The following is a 25911-nucleotide window of genomic DNA, read 5'->3' on the forward strand; positions in this document are numbered from 1 at the left end:
CGGGTACTCAGCGGCACCTTTACCCTGGCAGATCAGGAGCGTTCCTACAAATGCTTGTTAGCGATTATCTGCCTGATGCTCCAGCAGTGTATGTGGTCCTTTAGAACGGGGGGTCACCTACTTTCAGCTGTTTAGTGTGTGTAGATAGTTGGATGTTTTTTACATAGTTAGTAATATTCAGCAGATGCAATGCTATGCATACATAGTACCGATAGATTCCTTTTATTAACGTTGTAGCTTTAATGAATATTTGTACCTTGCCTCATTATACATTATGCTACAAGATGTGACGAGTATGCTCTTGTCACAGGATCCTTTTCTTTAGATTTGGAATAAACACTTTATGTCCCATTCATAATATACTGATCAATACAAGTCACTGGAATCAAGCATCATACACAGGTGGAATCAGATTTCTAAGAAACAGTCTACATGCAGCACCATTTACTTGCAGTATATGAGCTGCTCTCTATAAGAGAAGACCGAGAAATTCACATCATATTCTAGCTGCTATACTGGTAAACAGTATAGACAAGGGTGTGATCGATTTATTAGGCCTCATGCACACGACCGTTGTTGTGTTCCGTTCTGCAAAATGGGGTTCCGTTGTTCCGTGATCCGTTTTTGTTTCAGTGGGTCTTCCTTTATTTTTGGAGGATCACCAGACATGAAGGAAAGTAAAAAAAAGTCTAAGTCAAGTTTGCCATGCAAATGATAGGAAAAAAAAGGAGGCGGACGCGGATGACAATCTTGTGTGCCTCCGCGTTTTTTCACGGTCCCATTGACTTGAATGAGTCCGCGAACCGTTTTCCGTGAAAAAAATAGGACAGGTTATATTTTTTTGACGGACTGGAACCACGGATCACGGACGCGGATGACAAACGGTGCATTAGCCGAGTTTTCAACGGACCCATTGAAAGTCAATAGATCCGCACAAAATCACGAAAAACGGAACAACGGACACGGAATAAAACAACGGTCGTGTGCATGAGGCCTTAGAGAGAGCATTTTAATTCTGTTAGGACAGGCAAAGGATGCCTGAGATTCATTGACCATATAAGAAATGCTCATGCAAGTAATTTGGATTGTATATCCTTCACAGGCCTGGAGACAGTAGACGTCTCTCTGCAGGGCAGGGGGGACATTGCCTCCTCCTGCAGAGAGAGACTAGGTGGATTTTACGGACCCAAGCATTGGGAGAGCTTGGTCTGAATGATAGAAACGACTTGAGTGCATTCCTTTAGACGTCTGAATATATGTGCCATGTACTTGTTGCCTCTTATGTTTGCATTCTGTGTATGCCTTTATTTGTTATGTTTGTAATTACCCTTTATGCAGGCATGCTTTGTTGTCTGTTTCTATGGCAACGTGCAGTGCCACTACTTGAAAGGGCGGCGCAGACACACACGCTGACGCACAACCCGACGAAGCGCATGTAGCGCGAAACGGCCTTCGCTGTTTGGTGCGTGTTAGATTGTCTGTCTGCCCCGTGCCCTGATTGAAACTCTGTGAATAAAAGCATTGAGTTGAAAGCTACACACTGGTGAGTGCCGCTGACTATTTTCTTCTTCGATACTGCTCATATGTACCTCTACTTACTATCAGCTGTGCACCATCGATAGTGTTCTGTGATTGGAAGACCAGTTGAATTGCCGGACACTTCGCTTGCTTGCGTATTGTATGTGTAGCTGTGCCGCCTCTTTTTCTACGTTGCTGAGTCTACTTATTATGTGTTTGTACTGTTCACTGGCATGGGAAATATATCCCCTGGTAATTTTATGATTATGTTAAGCTCTGAGCAAAGAAAAGAGATTACCGTAGAGTAACGCTGGCACTAGTACTGCTGTGTAATTACAGTCATAATGAAAACTCTCAGGACAGGTGAAATATAATGCTATACATTGGTATTGCGCAATCACGTAGATTTTTAATGCTCCACGCAGCTTCAAGTTTTCAACAGAGGAGAAGATTTAGATAGATTAGATACAGTCATGACAAATACAAAGTACACCCGATTTGAATTCTGGACGTAATAAAGTAACATCTGGTCCTTACAAGGTCTTAAAGGGTCAGCAAAAGGTCAAAAAGGTTTTCGAAAAGTTTAGATTGGTGAGGGTCTGAGTGCTGCGTTGTTGCACATCTGAGGTTGTATTTGCCCATTTTTAAGTCCTTCTAAGGACCAGGGTGTAAAGTAGAATTGGCTTAGTTGCCCATAACAACTAATCGGATTCCTCCTTTCATTTTGGACAGCTCCTTTGGAAAATGAAAGGAGGAATCTGATCCTGAGCCAGTTCTACTTTACACCAGTTTGATAAATCTCCCCCAGATGTTTTTTATTATGATGTCCTGATACTACCAGAAAATTCAAAGAGGGTGTACTTCATTTTTCTTATGGCTGTATGTTTGGTAGATAGATTAGTTCAGGGGTGAGCAACCTTCAGCACTACAGCTGCTGTGAAACTACAACCCCCAGCTTGCACACTTGCTTGGCTGTTCTTGTAATTCCCATATAATTGAATGAAGCATTCTGGGAGTTGTAGTTTCAGAACAGCTGGAGTACCAGAAGTTGCTAATCCCTGGGTCAATCCTCAGGATAGATCATCAAGATCTGATTGGCGTGGGGTCCGATACCAGGCACCTCCGCGATCAGCTGTAAGAAGAGGAGGCATCGCTAAGTGTGAGCACTGCTTCCTGTTCATTACACTATATATTGTCTCCCTTGCAGCAACGACGCAGTGTAATTACAAGCAATCGTTCCATTCAAGTGAAAGAAGAGAGTACTTGTAATTACACTAGCTTCCCAGACAATGGGCAGTGTAATGAACAGGAAGCTGCGCTCACATGGAGCACCATCTCCTCTTCAAACAGCTGATCGACAAGGGTGCCAAGTGTCGGACCCCGCCGATCTGATATTGTTGACCTCAGCCCCTTTAAATACCTAACAAGGCTGTGTCTACAAAAATGCTTCTTACTTGGGACAGGTACTCCAAAAACATTCACTTCTTCAATGAAAGTGATAAGACCTAAAATATCAGCGACCTCTGTAGTAGCGACGTTTTCTCCTTTCCACCTGAAAAAAAAACATTTGAAGTTTTTGAGCGATCTTATTACAGCATGCAGTTAGACTAAAGTTAGACTTTAAGGCTATTTTAGACAAAGTGTGGACCTGGGGAAATTTAAAAGTGGGGCCCAAATGCTGAAATGCAGTACCAACAATAAAGTCACATTCTGTAAATTTAGAAAGCGCTGGGCAGAGAGCCACAGCTCTGATCTCTTGCACCTCCAGCTGTGTTACTAGGCTCAGGTGCACAAGCCGAAAATTTTATGTTAAAAGAGTTGTTTTTACTAAGATAGCATATTCCCTGCACAAGAATCTGGGCCCCCAGTTTGAATGTAGCAGCAGTTATGAATGTGTGCTGCTGTTCCATTCAGGAATGTGGTGCTGCTGGAGGTAGCCAAGTGCTTGTACTCTTATCCCATAGCAGTCCCATAGAGTTAAAGCATAGAAAACCTCTATTCTCGATATAATAAGACATTTATTTTAGGTTAGATGAGGGAGAAAAACATCTAGAAGTCTCTTCTGGGATATGAACCTGGGACATCTACATGCAAGGCTAAATACTACCTCCAGGATACAGCCTTATTTTCAGTACAGTGGTTTTCTGTACTTAGAAAGCTAATACATATTACTGGTGTCTTTAAATCATACATTGTGTCTGTGAATAAACCAGTAATATGTATTAGTTTTCTAAGCATAGAAAACTATATTCAACATGGTAAGGCTATAGTAAGTAGTATATATTATATGTACATGCAGTGCGCCAATGATTCAGCCCTGCCCCTGGTGCTCCAATGCGCTTATTTGGATATTAATAAAAATATATCTGCAGCTGTTTAACATACAGACAAAAGAAAAGTATCAATTTAATAAGCATGATCAACTCTCTCAGGCCAGGATGCCTGTGTTTAATAGGGTTGATCTTGCTGACAGAGGCCCTTTAACAGTGTATAGACCAAAAACATACAAAACAGAAAAATGGCCATAAGAAATAACATTAAGGGTCCATTCACACGTCCGTTGAATGGGTCCGGATCCGTTCCGCAATTATGCGGAACAGGTGCGGACCCATTCATTTTCAATGGGGCTGAAAAACATTGGCATCACATTGTGCTGTCCGCATCCGCATTTCCGGTGCGTGGCCCCGAACTTCCGGTCCGCAGCTCTGGAAAAAAATAGAACATGTCCTATTCTTGTCCGCAGCTGCGGATAAGAATATACATTTCTATTGGGGTGCCGGCCCGGTGTTTTACGGATCCACAATTTGCGGATCCGCAAAACACTGCGGACGTGTGAATGGACCCTTAGTGTCACAGCTGTATGATTAATAAATTACAGGACAGAAGATTTATTTATTCAAATACAGAGATAACACCACTGAATAACAGTTTTAGCTATTAACCACCTGCATATCAATTGATTATGCTTCATAGCAAAATCTGGAATGGAGCCCAACTTTACTAAGACTATCTTAACTGAATGGGAATTCCGAACTTGAAAAGCTTATAATTATTTTGCTCTCCAATATGTGACATGCCTTCTTTTATTTCACAGGCATAATGTACACAGTGATGATACAATATGCAGATAATGGACACACCAATGTCAAAGTACAGGAATAATCTTCTCAGTAAGGCCTCATGCACACAACAGTATTTTTTCACGGTCCGCAAAACGGGGTTCCGTTGGTCCGTGATCCGTGACCGTTTTTTCGTCCGTGGGCCTTCCTTGATTTTTAGAGGATCCACGGACATAAAAAAAAAAAGTCGTTTTGGTGTCCGCCTGGCCATGCGGAGCCAAACGGATCCGTCCTGACTTACAATGCAAGTCAATGGGGACGGATCCATTTGACGTTGACACAATATGGTGCAATTGCAAATGGATCCGTCCCCCATTGACTTTCAATGTAAAGTCAGGAGTTAATATACCATAGGATCAGAGTTTTCTCCAATCCGATGGTATATTTTAACTTGAAGCGTCCCCATCACCATGGGAACGCCTCTATGTTAGAATATATCATCGGATTTGAGTTAGATCGTGAAACTCATATCCGACAGTATATTCTAACACAGAGGCGTTCCCATAGAGAGGGGGACGATTCAAGTTAGAATATACTACGAACTGTGTACATGACTGCCCCCTGCTGCCTGGCAGCACCCGATCTCTTACAGGGGGCTGTGATCAGCACAATTAACCCCTCAGGTGCCGCACCTGAAGGGGTTAATTGTGCGTATCATAGCCCCCTGTAAGAGATAAGGGGCTGCCAGGCAGCAGGGGGCAGACCCCCCTCCCTCCCCAGTTTGAATATCATTGGTGGCCAGTGTGCGGCCCCCCTCCCTCCCTCTATTGTATTATCATTGGTGGCCAGTGTGCGCCCCCCCTCCCTCCCTCTATTGTATTATTATTGGTGGCCAGTTTGCGCCCCCCCCGGCCCCCCCTCCCTCTATTGTATTATCATTGGTGGCCAGTGTGCGCCCCCCCCCGGCCCTCCCTCCCTCTATTGTATTATCATTGGTGGCCAGTGTGTGGCCCCCCCTCTATTGTATTAATATCATTGGTGGCCAGTGTGTGTCCTGCCCTCGACCCCCCCCCTCCCCCGATCATTGGTGGCAGCGGAGAGTTCCGATCGGAGTCCCAGTTTAATCGCTGGGGCTCCGATCGGTAACCATGGCAACCAGGACGCTACTACAGTCCTGGTTGCCATGGTTACTTAGCAATATTAGAAGCATCAAACTTACCTGCTGCGCTGTCTGTGACCGGCCGGGTGCTCCTCCTACTGGTAACTGACAGGTCTGTGCGGCGCATTGCTTAATGTTCTGTCACTTACCAGTAGGAGGAGCTCCCGGCCGGTCACAGACAGGGCAGCAGGTAAGTATGATGCTTCTAATAGGGGGGGAGAGGGGAGGCCGCACACTGGCCACCAATGATATTAAAACAATAGAGGGAGGGAGGGGGGGCCGCACACTGGCTACCAATGATAATACAATAAAGGGAGGGAGGGGGGGCAGCACTGGCCACCAATGATATTAATACAATAGAGGGAGGGGGGGCCGGGGGGGGCCGAACTGGCCACCAATGAAATTAAAACTGGGGAGGGAGGGGGGTCTACCCCCTGCTGCCTGGCAGCCCCTGATCTCTTACAGGGGGCTATTATACGCACAATTAACCCCTTCAGGTGCAGCACCTGAGGGGTTAATTGTGCGGATCACAGCCCCCTGTAAGAGATCGGGTGCTGCCAGGCAGCAGGGGGCAGTCATGTACACAGTTCGTAGTATATTCTAACTAGGAGCGTCCCCATCACTATGGGAACGCCTCTGTGTTAGAATATACTGTCGGATTTGAGTTTCCACTAAGTGAAAACTCAGCTCTGAAAAAGCTTTTATGCAGACGGATCTTCGGATCCGTCTGTATGAAAGTAGCCTACGGACACAGATCACGGACATGGATGCCAATCTTGTGTGCATCCGTGTTTTTTCACGGACCCATTGAATTGAATGGGTCCGTGAACCGTTGTCCGTCAAAAAAATAGGACAGGTCATATTTTTTTGACGGACAGGATACACGGATCACGGCCGCGGATGACAAACGGTGCATTTTCCGAGTTTTCAACGGACCCACTGAAAGTCAATGGGTGCGCAGAAAATCACGGAAAATGGAACAACGGCCATGGGTGCACACAACGGTCGTGTGCATGAGGCCTAAAGCTGCATTTTTTGAACCATGCAAAAAGTGATGTAACAGTAGTGGGTTAATACACACAGTCATGTCCAGTGCAGAAAGCACAAAGTAATATCCAGCACAGGAATAATGCAAGAGATGATGCCACATTACAGGTGTAATGTGCACTGTGACATCACAATGTAAGAAATAATGCAAAAAGTATTAACAAAGTATATGGATAATGCGTGGGAAGAGAACACAGTGCACTGATAATGTCCTTTCCTTGGCCTAATGATCTTCATTTACTTCTCTATGTTTCTTTGCCATCATCCATGGTCATCAAATAGTAGCCACTGCACTGCTCTATTGCTAGAGCGAGCGCTCTGTACAGTATTAGAATGTATTGGCTCCGATGAGCCGAAGTTATTACTTTGCGTAACTTCATAAATAGATTTCTACTGTAAAAAAACATTTCCTGAACGTGGGTTCGGTTTCAATGTACCACTTGGAACCAAAACTGAGTTCGGTAAAAGGTTTTTAACAGTATAAATGAATTTCTGAAGTTATTACCTTATCATCAAAGTAATAGCTTTGGCTCACAGGAGCCAATACATTCTAATACTGTACAGAGTGCTCGCTCCATACAGTATTCTAACGATGTTTTATGCGAATCGACTTCGCTCATCCCTAATGTCTACAATGCGCGGTCACATTACTTTCTTTTACTCACCTGAAAGTGTCTCCTACTCTGTCATGGAAATAAACAAAGTTTTGCTCATCAACCATTAAAATATCCCCAGTGTTAAAATACATGTCTCCTTTCCGGAACACATCCCTCAAGATTTTCTTTTCTGTGTGAGATTTGTCTCCAGCATAGCCTCCAAATGGAGAAAGTGGTGTGATCTTGCTGATAAGAAGTCCAGGCTGACCTAACAGTATACAAAAAGTGTAAGTAAAATTATTCATAGATGTATGTCAGATATACATTAGGGTTCTTCATCTGACCCCCATTCAAAAAGAAATACTTTGGTTTTCTCAAGATCTGCTCTTCATTCCAGAAGCAGAACCATTTGTGTCCATGTGCTGTTTGGTTTTGCGGTTTGGCCCCATTCACTTGAAGGCAGAATGATTCTGCATTGCAAGGTTTCTAATTTTTTTAATCTTGGACAAGTCCTGCCATGTACATTGATCACCAAAGTATTAACCATCTGTAAATCTATCATTTTGTAACTGCATTTTTACTCCTGTTCCTCTATTTTACGCTGGTGGGTCCCTGGCGACACAGATTTGTCCATAAGTTTCAGGAAAATTGTGGTATTACTGCAACTCTTGCATGACCTCAATGTTTCCCTATGGTGGAGAAAAGGTATGAAATGAAACAAGCGACAATGCATGGTATTTTTTTTCTGAGGCATTTTTATGTGTGAAGTTATCAGCTTGATATCAGACTTAAAATCTGGCGATAATGAGGTGGATGATATAATGTAATGCAAATTATTTTTGGCATGAGTAACAAATGACCTCTACGGGCATAGTGTCCTCACAAGTGGAGCAGACTTTCAGACCAGTAGCAAGGGACTGGAGTGGAAGGGTCTTAATTGTGAGGTTGGCTCCAAAGGATAGACAGGGACAGACTGGGAACTTAAAGTGGCCTTGAAAATCTAAAAGTGGCCCCATATTGTAGGTGAATTCAAAGTGACAGGTGGAGCAACACAAATAATTAGTGTGGGGTTTCGCTCTGGTAGGATAATCGGACGCAGTACAGAGGCAAAATACAAGTTCTTAACTCAAACTTCAGTGTTTATTCACACTTGCGACAGTTGCACAAAACAAAACGTCACTTTGCAGTCTTTGGTGTTAATTCACACACAAATGGAAAGTTCAATTTGCACAGAACATGTCACTTTGCATTCTTTGGTGTTAATTCACACACAATGGAAAGTTCATATTGCACAAGTCTGCTTGTTGGCACAAAACCTCACAGAGACTCAGCTGCTGAGCCCAGACCGTCACTTAAACTCCGGTCCGGTATTTGACCTCACCTGGCTGGAAACCAGCCCCAGCCGCACATATTGGGAGGAAAATACCTGCCTTCCCAGACAAAACCCATCACTGAGTCACATACCCCCCCTTTGTTCAAGCCTGAGGGGGTGAACACATGTCAGACAGTGTACCTGGGACAGGGCATCCGCGTTTCCCTGTAACCAGCCTGCCCTGTGTTCCACCGAAAACGTAAAGTTTTGTAAGGACAGAAACCATTGGGTGACCCTGGAATTTCTGTCTTTGGCCTGGCTCATCCACTTGAGAGAGGAGTGGTCAGTCACTAGGCGGAACTTTCTCCCCAACAAATAATAGCAGAGAGACTCGAGTGCCCACTTGATGGCCAGGCACTCTCTCTCCACTATACTATACCTGGTCTCAGCTGGGGTGAGCTTACGGCTGAGGAAGACAATGGGATATTCCTCCTCGTTGACTTCCTGAGACAGTACAGCACCAAGGCCTACTTTGGAGGCATCAGTCTGTACTATAAACTCCCTTTTGAAGTCGGGCGTCACCGAAACTGGGGACCTTGAAAGCGGAGAAAGCCTCTTCCGCCCGATCATCCCAGCGAACCATCACTGTCTCATGTCCCTTCAAGAGCCCTGTCAATGGCGCAGCACCGTAGCAAAGTGGGGAACAAACCTCATGTAATATCCCACCATTCCCAGGAATTACTTTACTTGCCTAGAGGTGACAGGTCGGGGCCAATTTCTTATTGCCTCTATTTTGTTTACTTGGGGTTTGATCACTCCACGCCCAATGACATACCCCAGGTTCTTAGTCTCCTCTAGCCCTATTGCACATTTTTTCGGGTTAGCAGTTAGTCCGGTCTTTTGAAGGGAGTCCACTGCACTTTGGGTAGGTGACTTTCCCAGTCGGTACTGTGGATAACAATATCGTCCAGGTAAGCCGAAGCATACTGACGATGTGGACGAAGCACAATGTCCATAAGTCACTGAAAAGTGGCGGGGGTGCCATGCAGACCAAAGGGTAACACCTTATACTGATACAGCCCCTCAGGTGTGATGAATGCAGTTTTCTCTTTGGCAGCCTCCGTTAAGGGCACCTGCCAGTACCCTTTTGTGAGGTCCAAAACAGAAAAGTAACGTGCTTGTCGTAACCTCTTGACTAGCTCATCCACCCGGGGCATGGGATATGCGTCAAACTTAGAAATATCGTTAAGTTTACGAAAGTCGTTACAAAACCGCAACATCCCGTCCGGCTTGGGTATCAATAATAGGACTGGCCCACTCACTTTTTGACTCCTCAATGATGTCTAGCTGCGACATTAGCGGCACCTCCCCCGAGATGGCTTGTCGCCGAGCTTCGGGTACCCAGTATGGTTTTAACTGGACTTTTGCCTGAGTCTCAGTGACAATGTCATGCTGGATTATGGAAGTGCATCCAGGGAGATCCGAGAACACATCCGTGTGGCAGCCGCTTCTCTTGCATCAGACAGAGGGGCCGGAATCTCTTCTCCTAGAAAACCCGGCTGCGGGCTGTCTTCAATACAGGTTTCCCTATCTTTCCATGGTTTGAGTAAATTCACATGGTAAACCTGCTCCGGCATTCGCCGCCCTGACCGATGTACCTTGTAATTTACATCTTCAATTTTCTCGACTACCTCGTAGGGCCCCTGCCACCTAGCCAGGAACTTACTGTCCACGGTCGACACCAGAATCAAAACCAATCACCCAGGTTAAAGATCCGGACCCGAGCCTGTCGATTATAGACCCGACTCTGGGCTCGCTGAACTGCCTCCATATGCTCCCTAACAAAAGGCAACACTGTCTCTATCCGATCTTGCATTTTGGTAACGTACTCAATGACACTTTTCTGTGGAGTGGGTTGTTGTTCCTACACCTCTTTGGCCACATCCAAGAGACAGCGAGGGTGTCTGCCATATAGCAGTTCGAAGGGCGAGAACCCAGTAGAGGCCTGGGGTACCTCTCGCACTGCGAACATGAGATAGGGCAGAAGGAAGTCCCCAGCCCTTCCCATCTTTAGACACTACCCTTTTCAACATATTTTTTAATGTTTGGTAAACCTTTCTACCAGACCCTCCGTTTGCGGATGGTAAACAGATGTCTGTAGTTGTTTTATGTGCAGCAACTTACAGAGTTCCCCATCACCTTGGACATAAATAGGGTCCCCTGGTCAGTCAGAACCTCTTTAGGTAGTCCTACTAAGGAAAATATCTCCATTAACTTCTTAGCTATGAGTTTGGCCGAGGTATGTCACAGTGGCACCACCTCCGGGTACCGAGTGGCGTAGTCTAGGATGACTAAAATGTGTTGATGCCCTCTGGCGGACTTCGGTACTGGGCCTACAAGATCCATAGCTATTCGGTCAAACGGTACCTCGATAATCGGGAGAGGTACTAGGGGACTACGGAAATGTGGCTGGAGGCTAGTTATCTGGCAGTTTGGGCAAGACTTACAAAATTCTTCCACCTCTCTGAATATGCTGGGCCAGTAAAACCGCTGTATAATACAATCCTGAGATTTCTGCAGCCCCAGGTGACCCTCGAGAACATGTTCAATAGGCTCACCCCGTATGTGGTTTACCCGATACAACATATCCTGATAAACCACAAAACGGGGAAACACTGACTCTGCCCCTGGTTGTTGTGGTTAACCATCTACTATTAATACATTTTTCTAGGCTTGGGATAGGGTTGGGTCCCAACGTTGGGCGGTACCAAAATTATCCCCGGAGACATTGAGGTCTGCCAATTCAGGATCCGGTGGCAAGTCCTCCACGTCTCCCACCATCACACTTATCAGGGTTGTCTCCTCCTCTTCCACCAAAGTGGCGGTCACCCCTACCACTGGCCCTTCGGTCTCGGGTTCCCAGGGTTCTGGTCTCCCCCCTGAGCAGGGCCACTCTGCTAGGGTTATCTCTGTCTCATGGGTATCGGTAATTCTCGTACCAGGCCACAGTGCCAGGAAACCCGGGAAGTCTCTCCCTATTCATAGTTCATAGTGTAGATTGGTGGTGACGGCCACCTCGTGGGTCCACCTGCCGGCAACCGTGGATAGAGACACCATAGCGGTGGGGTAGTCTTTTAAATCTCCATGAATACACATTACTCTCACTTTCCGGCCAGTATACTCAGCAGGCCGTACCAGTGTAGCCCTTACCAGGGACACCAGACTCCCTGAGTCCAGAAACGCCACCGCCAGAGTGTTTCCTACTTCCACTTGGCACAAGTGGTTGTTGTCTATAGTCTCTGGGGTACCGGAAGCACACAGCTTCCTTGCATATAATGAGTGGTGGTAGCCATAGTGTCCATGGGCTCACCCCAACGGGGACAGTCAGTCCTTACATGGCAAAGCTCCTGGCACCGCCAGCAGACTATCAGAGCCGGTACATCCCGGGTGGGTTTTGTTGGCACAAGTCGCCCGTTCTGGGGTGGAGATTTCAGGGGTTTAACTGCCCCCTCCCAAAAGAACCCCCCTTGTAGATTAATGGTAGCCTCATAGCGTTCCACCATTTTTGCAACAGGTGTAATAGATCATAATACTGAAGTCTCGCCATAAACTCCCACTGATGCACCCGCTGGGCCCGGACCAACACATTGACCCCCGGTCTTGCCAGAATCTCACCCTTTACTGTCGGGTAATCGGCCGCTTAATTGTCCGGTAAGTCGAAATACACCTGCTGGGGTCTGGATACCAGGAACGGAGCGACGACTTCAGCCCATTGATCTCGGGGTAGCTTCTCCCTCACGGCCACCTTTTCGAACACCACCATATAGGTTTCGACGCCATCCGAGGGGGTCATCTTGGGGATCGCCACACGGACCGGTTTCCAAGCATCGTGGACACTCTGGGATGCTCCTGCCGCCTGTTAACCCATCACATGTTGTAACAGCAGCTGGTTTGTTTCTTGCTGCTGCTTATTAGCCTCCTGCTGCTGCAGTTTAGCCTCCACGAGCGCTTTCATGACAGCTTCCATTTTGTCGAGGGACACGGGTGGTAATCTCGCTGGTTTGATGTAAGAGATACAACCGTGCCCGGAAAAAATAAAATAAATATATTTCGGCCTTCACGCCAGCCTCACTGCGCCTGCCCGCATCCTTCACCAATTGTGTGGTTTCGCTCTGGTAGATAGGGTAAGCGGACGCAGTACAGAGGCAAAATACAAGTTCTTAACTTAAACTTCAGTGTTTTTTCACACTTGCGGCAGTTGCACAAAACAAAACTTCACTGTGCATTCTTTGGTGTTAATTCATACACAATGGAAAGTTCATATTTCACAAGTCACATTGTTGGCAGTTCTGCCTCCAGTAGTCCACAGCAGGCTTTAGGGGGCCTGTTCCCCCTGCACATGGGTCTCAGCCCTTCAGTCCGGCACAAAACCTTAGATCCCAAACCAGAGACTCAGCTGCTGAGCCCAGCTGCCTATTTAAGGACAGCCAGGTGCTTCCAAAACCCGGTCCGGCACTTAAACTCCGGTCCGGTATTTGACCTCACCTGGCTGGAAACCAGCCCAGCCGCACATGTTGGGAGGAAAATACCTGCCTTCCCAGAGAAAACCCCTCACTGTGTCACAGTAGGGACAACATAAGTAGGAAGGGCCGGCAATACTGTAGTGCAGCAAAAAAAATTAAAAAAAATACGCCTGCAGAACCAAATAACACAGTACAGCACAAATACCACCACCCTCACTGCAGTATTCAAGTGTATCACTGTCCTGAGGATGACCATGCAGTTGAATTCAGGAGGGCACTTGCAGCTGCCGGCCAGGTGCATAAGAATCTGATACTCCTACTAATTTATGTTGAGAGCACCAGATCATTATTTACCTGGATAATAACAGATCACAATTCATCCATCATGAATTGGATCGTATGAAAACTGCACGGCTTCCTATAAAAAAAAAGACATGATATCCATGTGAATAGAGTAGGAATCTGCAACCTCTGGCTCAGCTACTGTTCTGAAACTACAACTCTCAGAATATTCTATTCACTTTTAGGCCTCTTTCACACGGGCGTTGCGGGAAAATGTGCGGCTGCGTTACGGGAACACCCGCGATTTTTTCTCACGAGTGCAAAACATTGTAATGCGTTTTGCACTCGCGTGAGAAAAATCGCGCGTGTTTGGTACCCAAACTTCTTCACAGAAGTTCGGGCTTGGGATCGGTGTTCTGTAGATTGTATTATTTTCCCTTATAACATAGTTATAAGGGAAAATAATAGCATTCTGAATACAGAATGCATAGTAAAACATCGCTGGAGGGGTTAAAAAAAAATTAAAATTTTTTTAACTCACCTTAGTCCACTTGTTCGCGGCCCGGCATCTCCTTCTGGCTTCATCTGATCTCTGTGCAGCAACAGGACCTTTGGTGACGTCATTCCGGTCATCAAATGATCCATCACCATGGTAAAAGATCATGTGACGTACCATGTGATGACCGGAGTGACGTCATCAAAGGTCCTGTAACTGTATTTAATGCTCACCACAGGTCCTATTCAACAAAGGAGACAGAAGAGATGCCGACTACGCGATCAAGTGGACTAAGGTGAGTTAAATTATTATAATTTTTTTTAACCCCTCCAGCGCTAGTTTACTATGCATTCTGTATTCAGAATGCTATTATTTTCCCTTATAACCATGTTATAAGGGAAAATAATAATGATTGGGTCCCCATCGTCTCCTAGCAACCGTGCGTGAAAATCGCACCGCATCCGCACTTGCTTGCGGATGCTTGCGATTTTCACGCAACCCCATTCACTTCTATGGGGCCTGCGTTGCGTGAAAAACGCAGAATATAGAGCATGCTGCGATTTTCACGCAACGCATAAGTGATGCGTAAAAATCACCGCTCATCTGAACAGCCCCATAGAAATGAATGGGTCGGTTATCAGTGCGGGTGCAATGCATTCACCTCACGCATCGCATCCGCGCGGAATACTCGCCCGTGTGAAAGGGGCCTTAGGGGAGTTATTAGAACAGCCAAGCAAGTGTGCATACTGGGTGTTGTAGTTTCACAACAGCTAGACTGCCAAAGGTTGCTGATCCATGGAACAGAGTTTTAGAAATATTCTTGGAGTTGAATATGCTGCACTGAAGAGCAATGCTGCAAATTACTGCCAATAATGACATTGTCCAGCTCAGGGTCCACATATGAGGATTCAAGCACTGCATACCTTTCTTTGCTTTAATACAGCGTTCCTTGGCATCTTTCACAGGCTCATCCTTTTCAATGTCATATTTGATGAATGCATAAGGCATAAATATCTGTTAAAAGAAAACCAGGTGAGTTTGCATTGATGTATTGTAGTGTATGGAAGAAACTAAACAGCATTCGCTAGGTATAAAAAGGTATAAAAGAACATAATAACATTACAATTGCCTTACCTGATCAATGAAGAAAAAAGTACAGTGTGGAAGCATAGTGCTCAGAGGTTTCCACTAGCCCTATAGACACTGAATGGAGCAGCAGGGCGCATGCTCAGCAGCTGTTCCAGTCAAAAAACTGTGCTCTTGCAGCTGGTCAGACAATGGTCAAACCACTGATTTATCATTTATCATCAATCCAGTGGATATTTGTCAAAATATCTTGGATGGAATACCCCTTTAAGGCCCGCTTTACATATATCAGTTGTGTCCAGCCAGCTATTTTAGGTTGGGATCCTGACACAACTGATATACTGTATGTGTACTGCATGTCAGTGTACAGATCTGGCATCTATACACTGATGGAGCCGGACAGAATAACCGAGCATGGAGCATTTTTGTGTCCGGCTATTTGAGATCTGGCATTACAACTGATGAGCCGGGTGTATGAGAATGAGCCCATAGAAAACTATTGGATCAGTTCTGGCTCAGCTCCCCTCTGGTGCCTTCTGCTTTATGCTGGAGGGCTACTGAGCCAGATCACCGGACATATGTGAAGTTCAACATGAAATATTATGACTATTGGAAGAGATGTGGGATAAGAAAGACTTAAAAGATATTCTAGGAGAGGGGAGAGTTTTTCATATTTGAAGATTTCTCTCACAAGTTTGAGGTTTTAAAGTTATTAGTAAATGTAAGACAAAAGGGGGCTTTATATTGAGGATTTATAGATTTATATTGAAGAAATTATAATACTAAACAGCGGGGGGCACACCAGTGATTAAATAAAGGAGTGCAGGCCTGGTATAGAAAAAAGCATAAGCTACACTAAGAAAAGAAATACCAAACTCAGCCGCACCTCCAAAAATCAATAATAGTTTATTTAAGACACATAGATTAAAACCATAGACATATGAAGCAATATCCCACTGAAGGGAGAAATTGATATGCATAAAACAAGCATCATCCAAGGAGACCATGAGTTGTACAGTGCTAAAGCAAAGGAGAATAATCCATAAAACCTGAATGGTATACTTATCAGATAGCACAGTGGTAACACAAGGAGAAAATGAGCAGCCCTTCAGTGAGACAAGCAGGAAAAATCCTCACGCGTATCGCTAGTAACCGACTAGCTTCATCAGAGGTCTCATATGGACCTCTTCCATATGAGACCTCTGATGAAGCTAGTCGGTTACTAGCGATACGCATGAGGATTTTTCCTGCTTGTCTCACTGAAGGGCTGCTCATTTTCTCCTTGTGTTACCACTGTGCTATCTGATAAGTATACCATTCAGGTTTTATGGATTATTCTCCTTTGCTTTAGCACTGTACAACTCATGGTCTCCTTGGATGATGCTTGTTTTATGCATATCAATTTCTCCCTTCAGTGGGATATTGCTTCATATGTCTATGGTTTTAATCTATGTGTCTTAAATAAACTATTATTGATTTTTGGAGGTGCGGCTGAGTTTGGTATTTCTTTTCTTAGTGTAGCTTATATTGAAGAAATAGTTACAAGGGGTTAAAGGACACGAAAACCATGAAAAAAGAAGGAATAGGAGAGATCACAGGAACACAACGGGGCCATTTGGTAAAATAAAAGGGGTGTTAATATACAATATAATAATTATAGTGTGATATAATACTGTATCATTATATTGGAATACACACCAACAGGGTTAAATAAAAGAAATTATAAAAACATATAAATGTAAATTGCGAGAATACAGGTGTGTTACTTATGGAATAGGTATGTTCAAAAATTAGGGAATTTTGGGACAAGGTAATAAGTGTAGTTAAATGGGTATATAATGATATTTTCAGTATGGATAATTATTGTGATGAACTGAAAACCTAATCTTCCAGTAATTATATTGTACTGGAAGAACTGTGTATTTCACTTAATGCCATTATGAAAATAATATAAAAAAATTAAGGGCAAGAGAAAGAGTTTCTTTGGAGAGTTTCATGGCCGCAAAGGCCTTGATTCTTAAATATTGTGGCACAAAAAATAGCCCTAGCTATTCTGAGTGGAGGGCTCGGATAGATACCATCGACGCTTATAGAAGATTAGCAAGAAAATCAGAGTAATGTTGGAAAGGGTAGGTTTTTATTCTTTTTCGCTCCAAAAGTTTCGGTTATCTATGGCACTAGGAAACGATTCCAGGTGGCAACAAGGGTACAGTCGGACCCCGCAGCAGTGAATCAAGGGAAGTGGGGGTAAAAGGGGTCAATTATATAAATTGGTGTATGATTATTTGTTATTCTTAAATTATATATAACCGAATTTTGTATTTTTGGCTCACGAAACAATAAAGAATCTTTTTTCAAAAAAAAAAAAGGGCAAGAGAAAGAGATTTTGGATATATGGAGATGCCAAAAGGATTATATAAACAAAGGCAGAGGATAATTTGGCACATTGGACCATCTAATTTTGTGTCTGATCCACTGACAGAGTATGGGTATAGTGGGTTAGGTATATATGTCCATATATAGTTTGTCATATATTATGCATTTATTGGAATATAAAAAATAAAAAAAATAGTTGAACATGAACAGGAATACGGGTGAAACTCGAAAAATTTGAATATCATGCAAAAGTTCATTTATTTTAGTAATGCAACTTAAAATTAGAATATTGTGAAAAGGTTTAATATTCTAGGCTCAAAGTGTCACACTCTAGTCAGCTAATTAATCCATATCCCCTGAGCAAAGGGTACCTGAGATTGTGACTATGGGGTTTTGATAAGTTGTAAGCCATAACCATCCAAATTACCCTATTTTTCACCCTATAAGACGCACATGCCCATAAGACGCACCAAGGTTTTTGAGGAGGAAAATAAGAAAAAAAAATCTTTAACCAATGACACTATTATGGGGGATCTGTGGATGGCACTGTTATGTGGGGGATCTGTGGATGGCACTGTTATGGGGGAGATCTGTGGATTGCACTGTTATGGGGGGATCTGTGGATGGCACTGTTATGGGGGGATCTGTGGATGGCACTGTTATGGGGGATCTGTGGATGGCACTGTTATGGGGGTGATCTGTGGATGGCACTGTTATGGGGGATCTGTGGATGGCACTGTTATGGGGGATCTGTGGATGGCACTGTTATGGGGGATCTGTGGATGGCACTGTTATGGGGGATCTGTGGATGGCACTGTTATGGAGGGGATCTGTGGATGGCACTGTTACAGGGGGGATCTGTGGATGGCACTGTTACAGGGGGGATCTGTGGATGGCACTGTTACAGGGGGGATCTGTGGATGGCACTGTTACAGGGGGGATGTGTCATCCACAGATCCCCCTATAACATTGTCCCCCAACTTAGTGGCCTATTTCAGTGGCCCCGCCGCTCACAGCAGTATTTATATCTAAACAGTAATCCTTAACCTCTTAATAACTTTAACTCAGCCTGCTCCATTCATAAAGTGGGAGGAGCAGGCGCGTGATGTCAGTGAGTGATATTACGCTGCCGACCTCTCTGCCTGCTACGGGAGCTTGTTAGTAAGTAGTGATACATGGGAGACCTCAACTTTAGTTAAAGTTAATAAGAGGTTAAGGATTACCGTTTAGATATTAATACTGCTGTTGTCGGACTCCAGCCCCTCCTCCCTCCCCGCTGATATATCGCTGTGCTGTGCAGCATCGCAGCCGGCGATGTTTCAGTGTTAGCGATGTGAAAATGGCAGCATTCCCCACCAAAAAGTGTGTCTTATGGGGCAAAAAATACGGTATAACAAAGGCTTGAAATATCTCGCTTTGCATGTAATGAGTCTATCTCATATATTAGTTTCACCTCTTAAGTTGCATTAGTGAAATAAATGAACTTTGCACGATATTCAAACTTTTCGAGTTTCACCTGTACATTTCTTTGTAAAGCTACAGTTTATGAGCCATGCAAAAAGGTGATATAACAGTAGTGAGTTGATACACACAGTCATGTCCAGTACAGAAAGCACAAAGTGATATCTAGCACAGCAATAATGCAAAATGCTATAAAAAAATAAATACTAGGAAAATAGTTGAACATGAACATTGTACCGAAGAAACTAAATAGGATGTGAACCTTCATTAAGCTGGATATAATAATATAAAATGTGTTTAAGAAGCTAATCATGTGTATGCAGTGTATAGTACACTTATGAACAGAGAGACCGACAAGTAGATACAGAGTGCCTCTGGATTGATTTAGTTGGAAAGCAAGTCCTCGGCACACCCTGTATAACTAGAACTCAAGTGTTTGCATTTTACTAAATTCAACAAATCTCTGGTCATTGTAGATAGATGTGTAGAGGTAGAGGAAGTTCATCACTTTTCCACTTTTTTTGCAAAGGCTTTTGATACTGTCCCTCATAGACATTTTATAGGTAAAGTAAGGTCTATAGGCTTGGAAAACTGGCTTAAGGACCGTGTCCAGAGAGTTGTGGTCAATGATTCCTATTCTGAATGGTCCCGGGTTATAAGTGGTGTACCCCAAGGTTCAGTGCTGGGTACCATATTATTTAATTTATTTATTAATGATATCAAGGATGGGATTAATAGCACCATTTCTATTTTTGCAGATGACACCAAGCTATGTAGTACTGTGCAGTCTATGAAAGATGTCCCAAAACTACAAGCTGACCTGGAAACTCTGAATGATTGGGCATCAACTTGGCAAATGAGGTTCAATGTGGATAAATGTAAAGTTACGCATCTGGCTAATAATAATCTACATGCAATACCTGTAGATTATAGATTAAATAAATGACGTTTCTAAGGCCAAAGATCCACCAGTGGCCAATCACATTCACAGTCATCACAATGATAAAGCCCGTATATCAGTTATGGGTATAGACTAAGTCTTCCCCCACGGCGTGGGGGGACTGGGACCGTGCTATTCTCCAATGTGAGACTTGTTGGATTTATTATCTTAAAACCATGGCCCCATCTGGTTTGAATGAGCAACTTAACTTTAGCTGCTATATTTGAAAGACTCTCTTTATTTCTCTCCTGGTCCTCATATTTAACATCCAGCCAGTCTTTGGATAGTAAAGGCGGTGGCTTATTTGCTAGCCAATCTAGCTCTGTATTAATAGTTTTGTTATAGTTACCAGTGGCTCTGTTATACTATGAGCCTGTATTGCAGCCTGATGCCCGGCTCAATAGCTTGAGTCGTCTGGTTGCCATGCATACAGCCTGCCTCCTGACTGTATACAGTTGCAAGAAAAAGTATGTGAACCCTTTGGAATGATATGGATTTCTGCACAAATTGGTCATAAAATGTGATCTGATCTTCATCTAAGTCACAACAATAAACAATCACAGTCTGCTTAAACTAATAACACACAAAGAATTAAATGTTACCATGTTTTTATTGAACACACCATGTAAACATTCACAGTGCAGGTGGAAAAAGTATGTGAACCCCCTAGACTAATGACATCTCCAAGAGCTAATTGGAGTGAGGTGTGAGCCAACTGGAGTCCAATCAATGAGATGAGATTGGAGGTGTTGGTTACAGCTGCCCTGCCCTATAAAAAACACACACCAGTTCTGGGTTTGCTTTTCACAAGAAGCATTGCCTGATGTGAATGATGCCTCGCACAAAAGAGCTCTCAGAAGACCTACGATTAAGAATTGTTGACCTGCATAAAGCTGGAAAGGGTTATAAAAGTATCTCCAAAAGCCTTGCTGTTTATCAGTCCACGGTAAGATAAATTGTCTATAAATGGAGAAAGTTCAGCACTGCTGCTACTCTCCCTAGGAGTGGCCGTCCTGTAAATATGACTGCAAGAGCACAGCACAGACTGCTCAATGAGGTGAAGAAGAATCCTAGAGTGTCAGCTAAAGACTTACAAAAGTCTCTGGCATATGCTAACATCCCTGTTGGCGAATCTACGATACGTAAAACACTAAAGAATGGATTTCATGGGAGGATACCACAGAGGAAGCCACTGCTGTCCAAAAAACATTGCTGCATGTTTACAGTTTGCACAAGAGCACCTGGATGTTCCACAGCAGTACTGGCAAAGTATTCTGTAGACAGATGAAACCAAAGTTGAGTTGTTTGGAAGAAACACACAACACTATGTGTGGAGAAAAAGAGGCACAGCACACCAACATCAAAACCTCATCCCAACTGTGAAGTATGGTGGTGGGGGCATCATGGTTTGGGGCTGCTTTGCTGCATCAGGGCCTGGACGGATTGCTATCATCGAAGGAAAAATGAATTCCCAAGTTTATCAAGACATTTTGCAGGAGAGCTTAAGGCCATCTGTCCACCAGCTGAAGCTCAACAGAAGATGGGTGTTGCAACAGGACAACGACCCAAAGCATAGAAGTAAATCAACAACAGAATGGCTTAAATAGAAGAAAATACAGCTTCTGGAGTGGCCCAGTCAGAGTCCTGACCTCAACCCGATTGAGATGCTGTGGCATGACCTCAAGAAAGCGATTCACACCAGACATCCCAAGAATATTGCTGAACTGAAACAGTTCTGTAAAGAGGAATGGTCAAGAATTACTCCTGACCGTTGTGCACGTCTGATCTGCAACTACAGGAAAGGTTTGGTTGAAGTTATTGCTGCCAAAGGAGATTCAACAAGTTATTAAATCTAAGGGTTCACATACTTTTTCCACCTGCACTGTGTTTACATGGTGTGTTCAATAAAAACATGGTAACATAATTCTTTGTGTGTTATTAGTTTAAGCAGACTGTGATTGTCTATTGTTGTGACTTAGATGAAGATCAGATCACATTTTATGACCAATTTGTGCAGAAATCCATATCATTCCAAAGGGTTGACATACTTTTTCTTGCAACTGTATGTAACCGCCCCTGCTGCGGTGCGCCTGTGTTGTGGTGCGTCATTCTGCGGGGCTGCGTTTCATGGCCGGCCGGGTCCCATCACGTGACCCCTGCCATGTGATCTGCAGCGTTTCCATGCGCCGCCTCTCTTGTTTGTGGGGCACGTCACCGCAGTGCGCTGCTCCACTTTCTCACGTTCCACCGGGAATACTGGCGCACTGTTCTTTGCATTTAAAAGGCGCTGACAGGTAGGGATTCCTTGCTGACAGCCACTTAGTTGGATACTATTTATCCTGGGTCGCATTTGGACTCAAGCAGGCTTCACCCACTGGTGCGTCTGTGCATAGGCTAATTGTGTTTTTTTTGGGTGGCCTTGGTCCCACTGGCTGGGCCCCCCTCTTAGAGTTTTTCCTTTCCTTTTTCTATATAAGCTCCAACCACTGCCAAATTTTGCTTATTCCTTTTTCTAATGCAAGCTTTTTCCCCTGCTTGCCACGATTCATGTACATCTCCCCTGATGAGTTCATGCTAAATGAAACGTGACACGTCGGGAGTTTTCCTCCAGTAGGGTGTACTAGGGATACCGCCCGGGATTAGGGAAAGGTATCCAGGCGGGGATGCCCCTTGCAGGGCAAGTACCTCGTATAGATAGGTAGGGTGTTTTAGTCCCCGCTCCTTTCTAGGGTGATTTAGGGACTCTCTGCTCTCGACTCCTATCTACGCCGAGGTCAACGCGTTGGCATTATTTTTTGAATGGTATTACAGTCCATCGCACAGGAGCCCGCTGCATTGAAAGTGACTCAACCATCTACTTTTACAGCCTCAGATGGGTGAGAACGTTCCTTTATATGCCATTTGTTACTGTTACCATTCAGTGTTTGTCTGTCCAGGCCCACCCGGGCTGTCTTTTCGTTTGTTTGTCCTTCAGGGTTCCACCATTGTTAGCTCTCCTCTATTTTAGGTAAAAAAAAGTGGAGTAGACGGCTTTACTGCTCAGGTAAATGGTAGAGGTGCAGGACTGCTTAGTCTGACTCACCCAGTCAGAAGCATAAAATTACAAACAATAAGGGATAAGCAGGCACACTCTTGATTTGGGTACAAGATGTAATTTATTTATATTCTGTTATTCATGTAGAGTATAAGTATGAAATAGGTAAAAATAGGGGGTGTTGGAGTGATCACCAATAGGTGAAAAGTGATAGATGCCCTGGAAAAAGGTCCTAGGAAAAAATGAGAGTGTATATAGGATTGTGGCAGGAATACCCGGGTAGGGGTCTTATTTAAAAATCCTTCAAAAAATATTTCAAAAATATAGTGTGCACAATGTCTTTTATAGGGCAGATGATAATATAAGTAAGAAAAGAATGAAAAAGGATAAAAAACTTAGAAAAAATAGTCCTTCATAAAGATATGAAAAAATATGAAAAAATTAAAATGTAAAAATTGTCCTTCATAAAAACATGGAAACTGGATCACAACAGCCAACCACCAGGAACCACTATCAGAGGACCAGAAGGATACAAGCGTCAAGAAGGGTAAGTGATCTCTGTAGCCAGAGACAGTGCGGGACGCCGCACTCAGGCACAGAGCACCCCTGTCTTTTACAGAATAACACATGGATTATTACCACTAACAACTATTACTTATATGTAATATTATTAAACATACCTGTAAAGACGCACCATCCTCTGCTGAGCAGTAAACTGCCAAATTGCTACTTACTTTATACCCCATCAACTGAGTCATACAAAGGGGCAACATAGGATAATATCCTCGCTATAACATCTTTTATTTTATTCGATTTTTATCTACCATACAGTGGTTACCTTATAAAAGACTACAAGACAAACTGTTCCATTTTCCATATTTTTATGAAGGACAATTTTTACATTTTAATTTTTTCATATTTTTTCATATCTTTATGAAGGACTATTTTTTCTAAGTTTTTTATCCTTTTTCATTCTTTTCTTACTTATATTATCATCTGCCCTATAAAAGACATTGTGCACACTATATTTTTGAAATATTTTTTGAAGGATTTTTAAATAAGACCCCTACCCAGGTATTCCTGCCACAATCCTATATACACTCTCATTTTTTCCTAGGACCTTTTTCCAGGGCATCTATCACTTTTCACCTATTGGTGATCACTCCAACACCCCCTATTTTTACCTATTTCTCCTCTATTTTACATTCATAATTATTAAATGTTAAGTTTTCCCCCTTTGTCCCTTAGGGGAACAGTACATATTGCTATTTCATTTTGGGAGTAATTGGTCAAGCCCAGTACGCTTGGCCCTATAGTTTTTTGTAGATTAAAAAACAGCATACAATGTCAATCAGCTGCTTTTGAGGCTCCCAGGGTATTGTCATGCATTAAACGAGGCATGGACTTGCTGGGCAGGGATGTAATATTACCACTTTACAAAGCTTTGGTGTGACCTCAACTGGAATATGCAGTTCAATCCTCGACACCAGTCCATAGAAAGGATGCTCTGGTGCTGGAAAAAGTACAAAGGGAGCGACTAAACTGATAAGGGGCATGGAGGGTCTTAGTTATAAGGAAAGATTAAGATAATTCAATGTATTTAGTGTTGAGAAGAGACATGATTAACCTATACAAATATATAAATGGGCCATACAAAAAATATGGCTAAATGCTATTCCATGTAAAGTCCCCTCAAAAGACAAGGTGGTACTGCCTCCATCTGGAGAAGAAAAAGTTCAGTCTCTAGATGGTCAAAGCTACTTTACTGTAAGAACTGTGAATTTGTGGAATAGACTTCCTCAGGACGTGGTCACAGCAGGAAAAGTGGGTAGTTTCAAAAAGGGCTTAGATGAATTCTTAAAATAATATTAAAGCTTTTAAAAATGTGTAGAAATCTGGGTCTCACTCCCCCTTTTTCTAAAATGTGTGTCCCCTTCCATCCCTTTGTTGAACTTGATGGACATATGTCTTTTTTCAACCGTATTAACTATGTAACTATACAACTATGTAACTATAAAACTATGTAACTATATAACTATGTAACTGTCAATACCAAGGCTCCTTTGTTGTCATCTAAGGGTACTTTTGCGTTTTTCTTTTCCAGCATAGAGTTCAGTCACAGGGGCTCTATACCGGAAAAGAACTGATCAGTTTTATCCCCATGCATTCTGAATGGAGAGTAATCCGTTCAGTTTGCATCAGGATGTCTTCAGTTCAGTCGTTTTGACTGATCAGGCAAAAGAGAAAACCGCAGCATGCTACGGTTTTCTCTCTGGCGAAAAAAACTGAAGACTTGCCTGAATGCCGGATCCGGCATTTTTTCCCATAGGAATGTATTAGCGCCGGATCCGGCATTCAGAATACCGGAATGCCGGATCCGTCCTTCCGGCCTGTGCATGCGCAGACCGGTAAAAATGTAAAAAAATGTACAAGACGGATCCGTCTGTCCGCATGACAAGCGGAGAGACGGATCCGTCCTTGCAATGCATTTGTGAGACGGATCCGCAACCGGATCCGTCTCACAAATGCTTTCAGTCAGCGGCAGATCGGCGGATCCGGCGGGCAGTTCCGACTGCCGGATCACACTGCCACAAGTGTGAAAGTAGCCTAAGATGGTTGAACTGTTTCTCAAACTACCTGATGTATTTGGTAGTCTTCCGCCTTGTCCAGCGCTGCCATGGGGTTGGTCAGCAGTACTGGCTAATCTGAGGTCAGCAGGGAGTGGACTGTCACATGCACAGCATGCATCAGGTAGTCTGAGAAGCACTGGAATTCACGTAACTGCAGCAGAAAAGATCACAAAGAGCTTGCCATGTAAGTGTTCTTTTCACTCCCCAGCTAATGTGATTTTTTTTTCTTGAACTGGTGGATTGCTTTAACATTAAAACAGCAAAGAATGCCTTAATTTAAAGTCATGAACGAAAGCCCAGCATTGATACATGCTTAGTATCAATAAGCAGATGTGCAGCCATCTTTCTCCTGCACATTTTCTTCCACTCCACCACAAATTACAAACATGATT

At 43.7% G+C, this 25911-nt stretch overlaps 1 protein-coding gene across 2 annotated transcripts in view; it reads right to left on the reverse strand.

The window, feature by feature from the left end:
* The window catches only part of SLC27A2 (solute carrier family 27 member 2), an 81426-nt gene that overhangs the window by 10612 nt on the left and 44903 nt on the right, over positions 1-25911 (reverse strand). For both annotated transcript variants that reach the window (XR_005775592.1, XM_040414045.1), the window contains exons 6-8: positions 14916-15006; positions 7449-7647; positions 2973-3070 (exon numbers count right to left, since the gene is read on the reverse strand). Coding sequence is in view for 1 of the 2 variants with exons in the window: in XM_040414045.1 (XP_040269979.1) it covers positions 2973-3070; positions 7449-7647; positions 14916-15006 (388 nt within the window). In the remaining variant the exon portion in view is untranslated. The remainder of the gene's footprint in view (positions 1-2972; positions 3071-7448; positions 7648-14915; positions 15007-25911) is intronic.

The sequence above is a fragment of the Bufo bufo genome, chromosome 1, assembly GCF_905171765.1.
Source record: "Bufo bufo chromosome 1, aBufBuf1.1, whole genome shotgun sequence".
Taxonomy (NCBI): domain Eukaryota; kingdom Metazoa; phylum Chordata; class Amphibia; order Anura; family Bufonidae; genus Bufo; species Bufo bufo.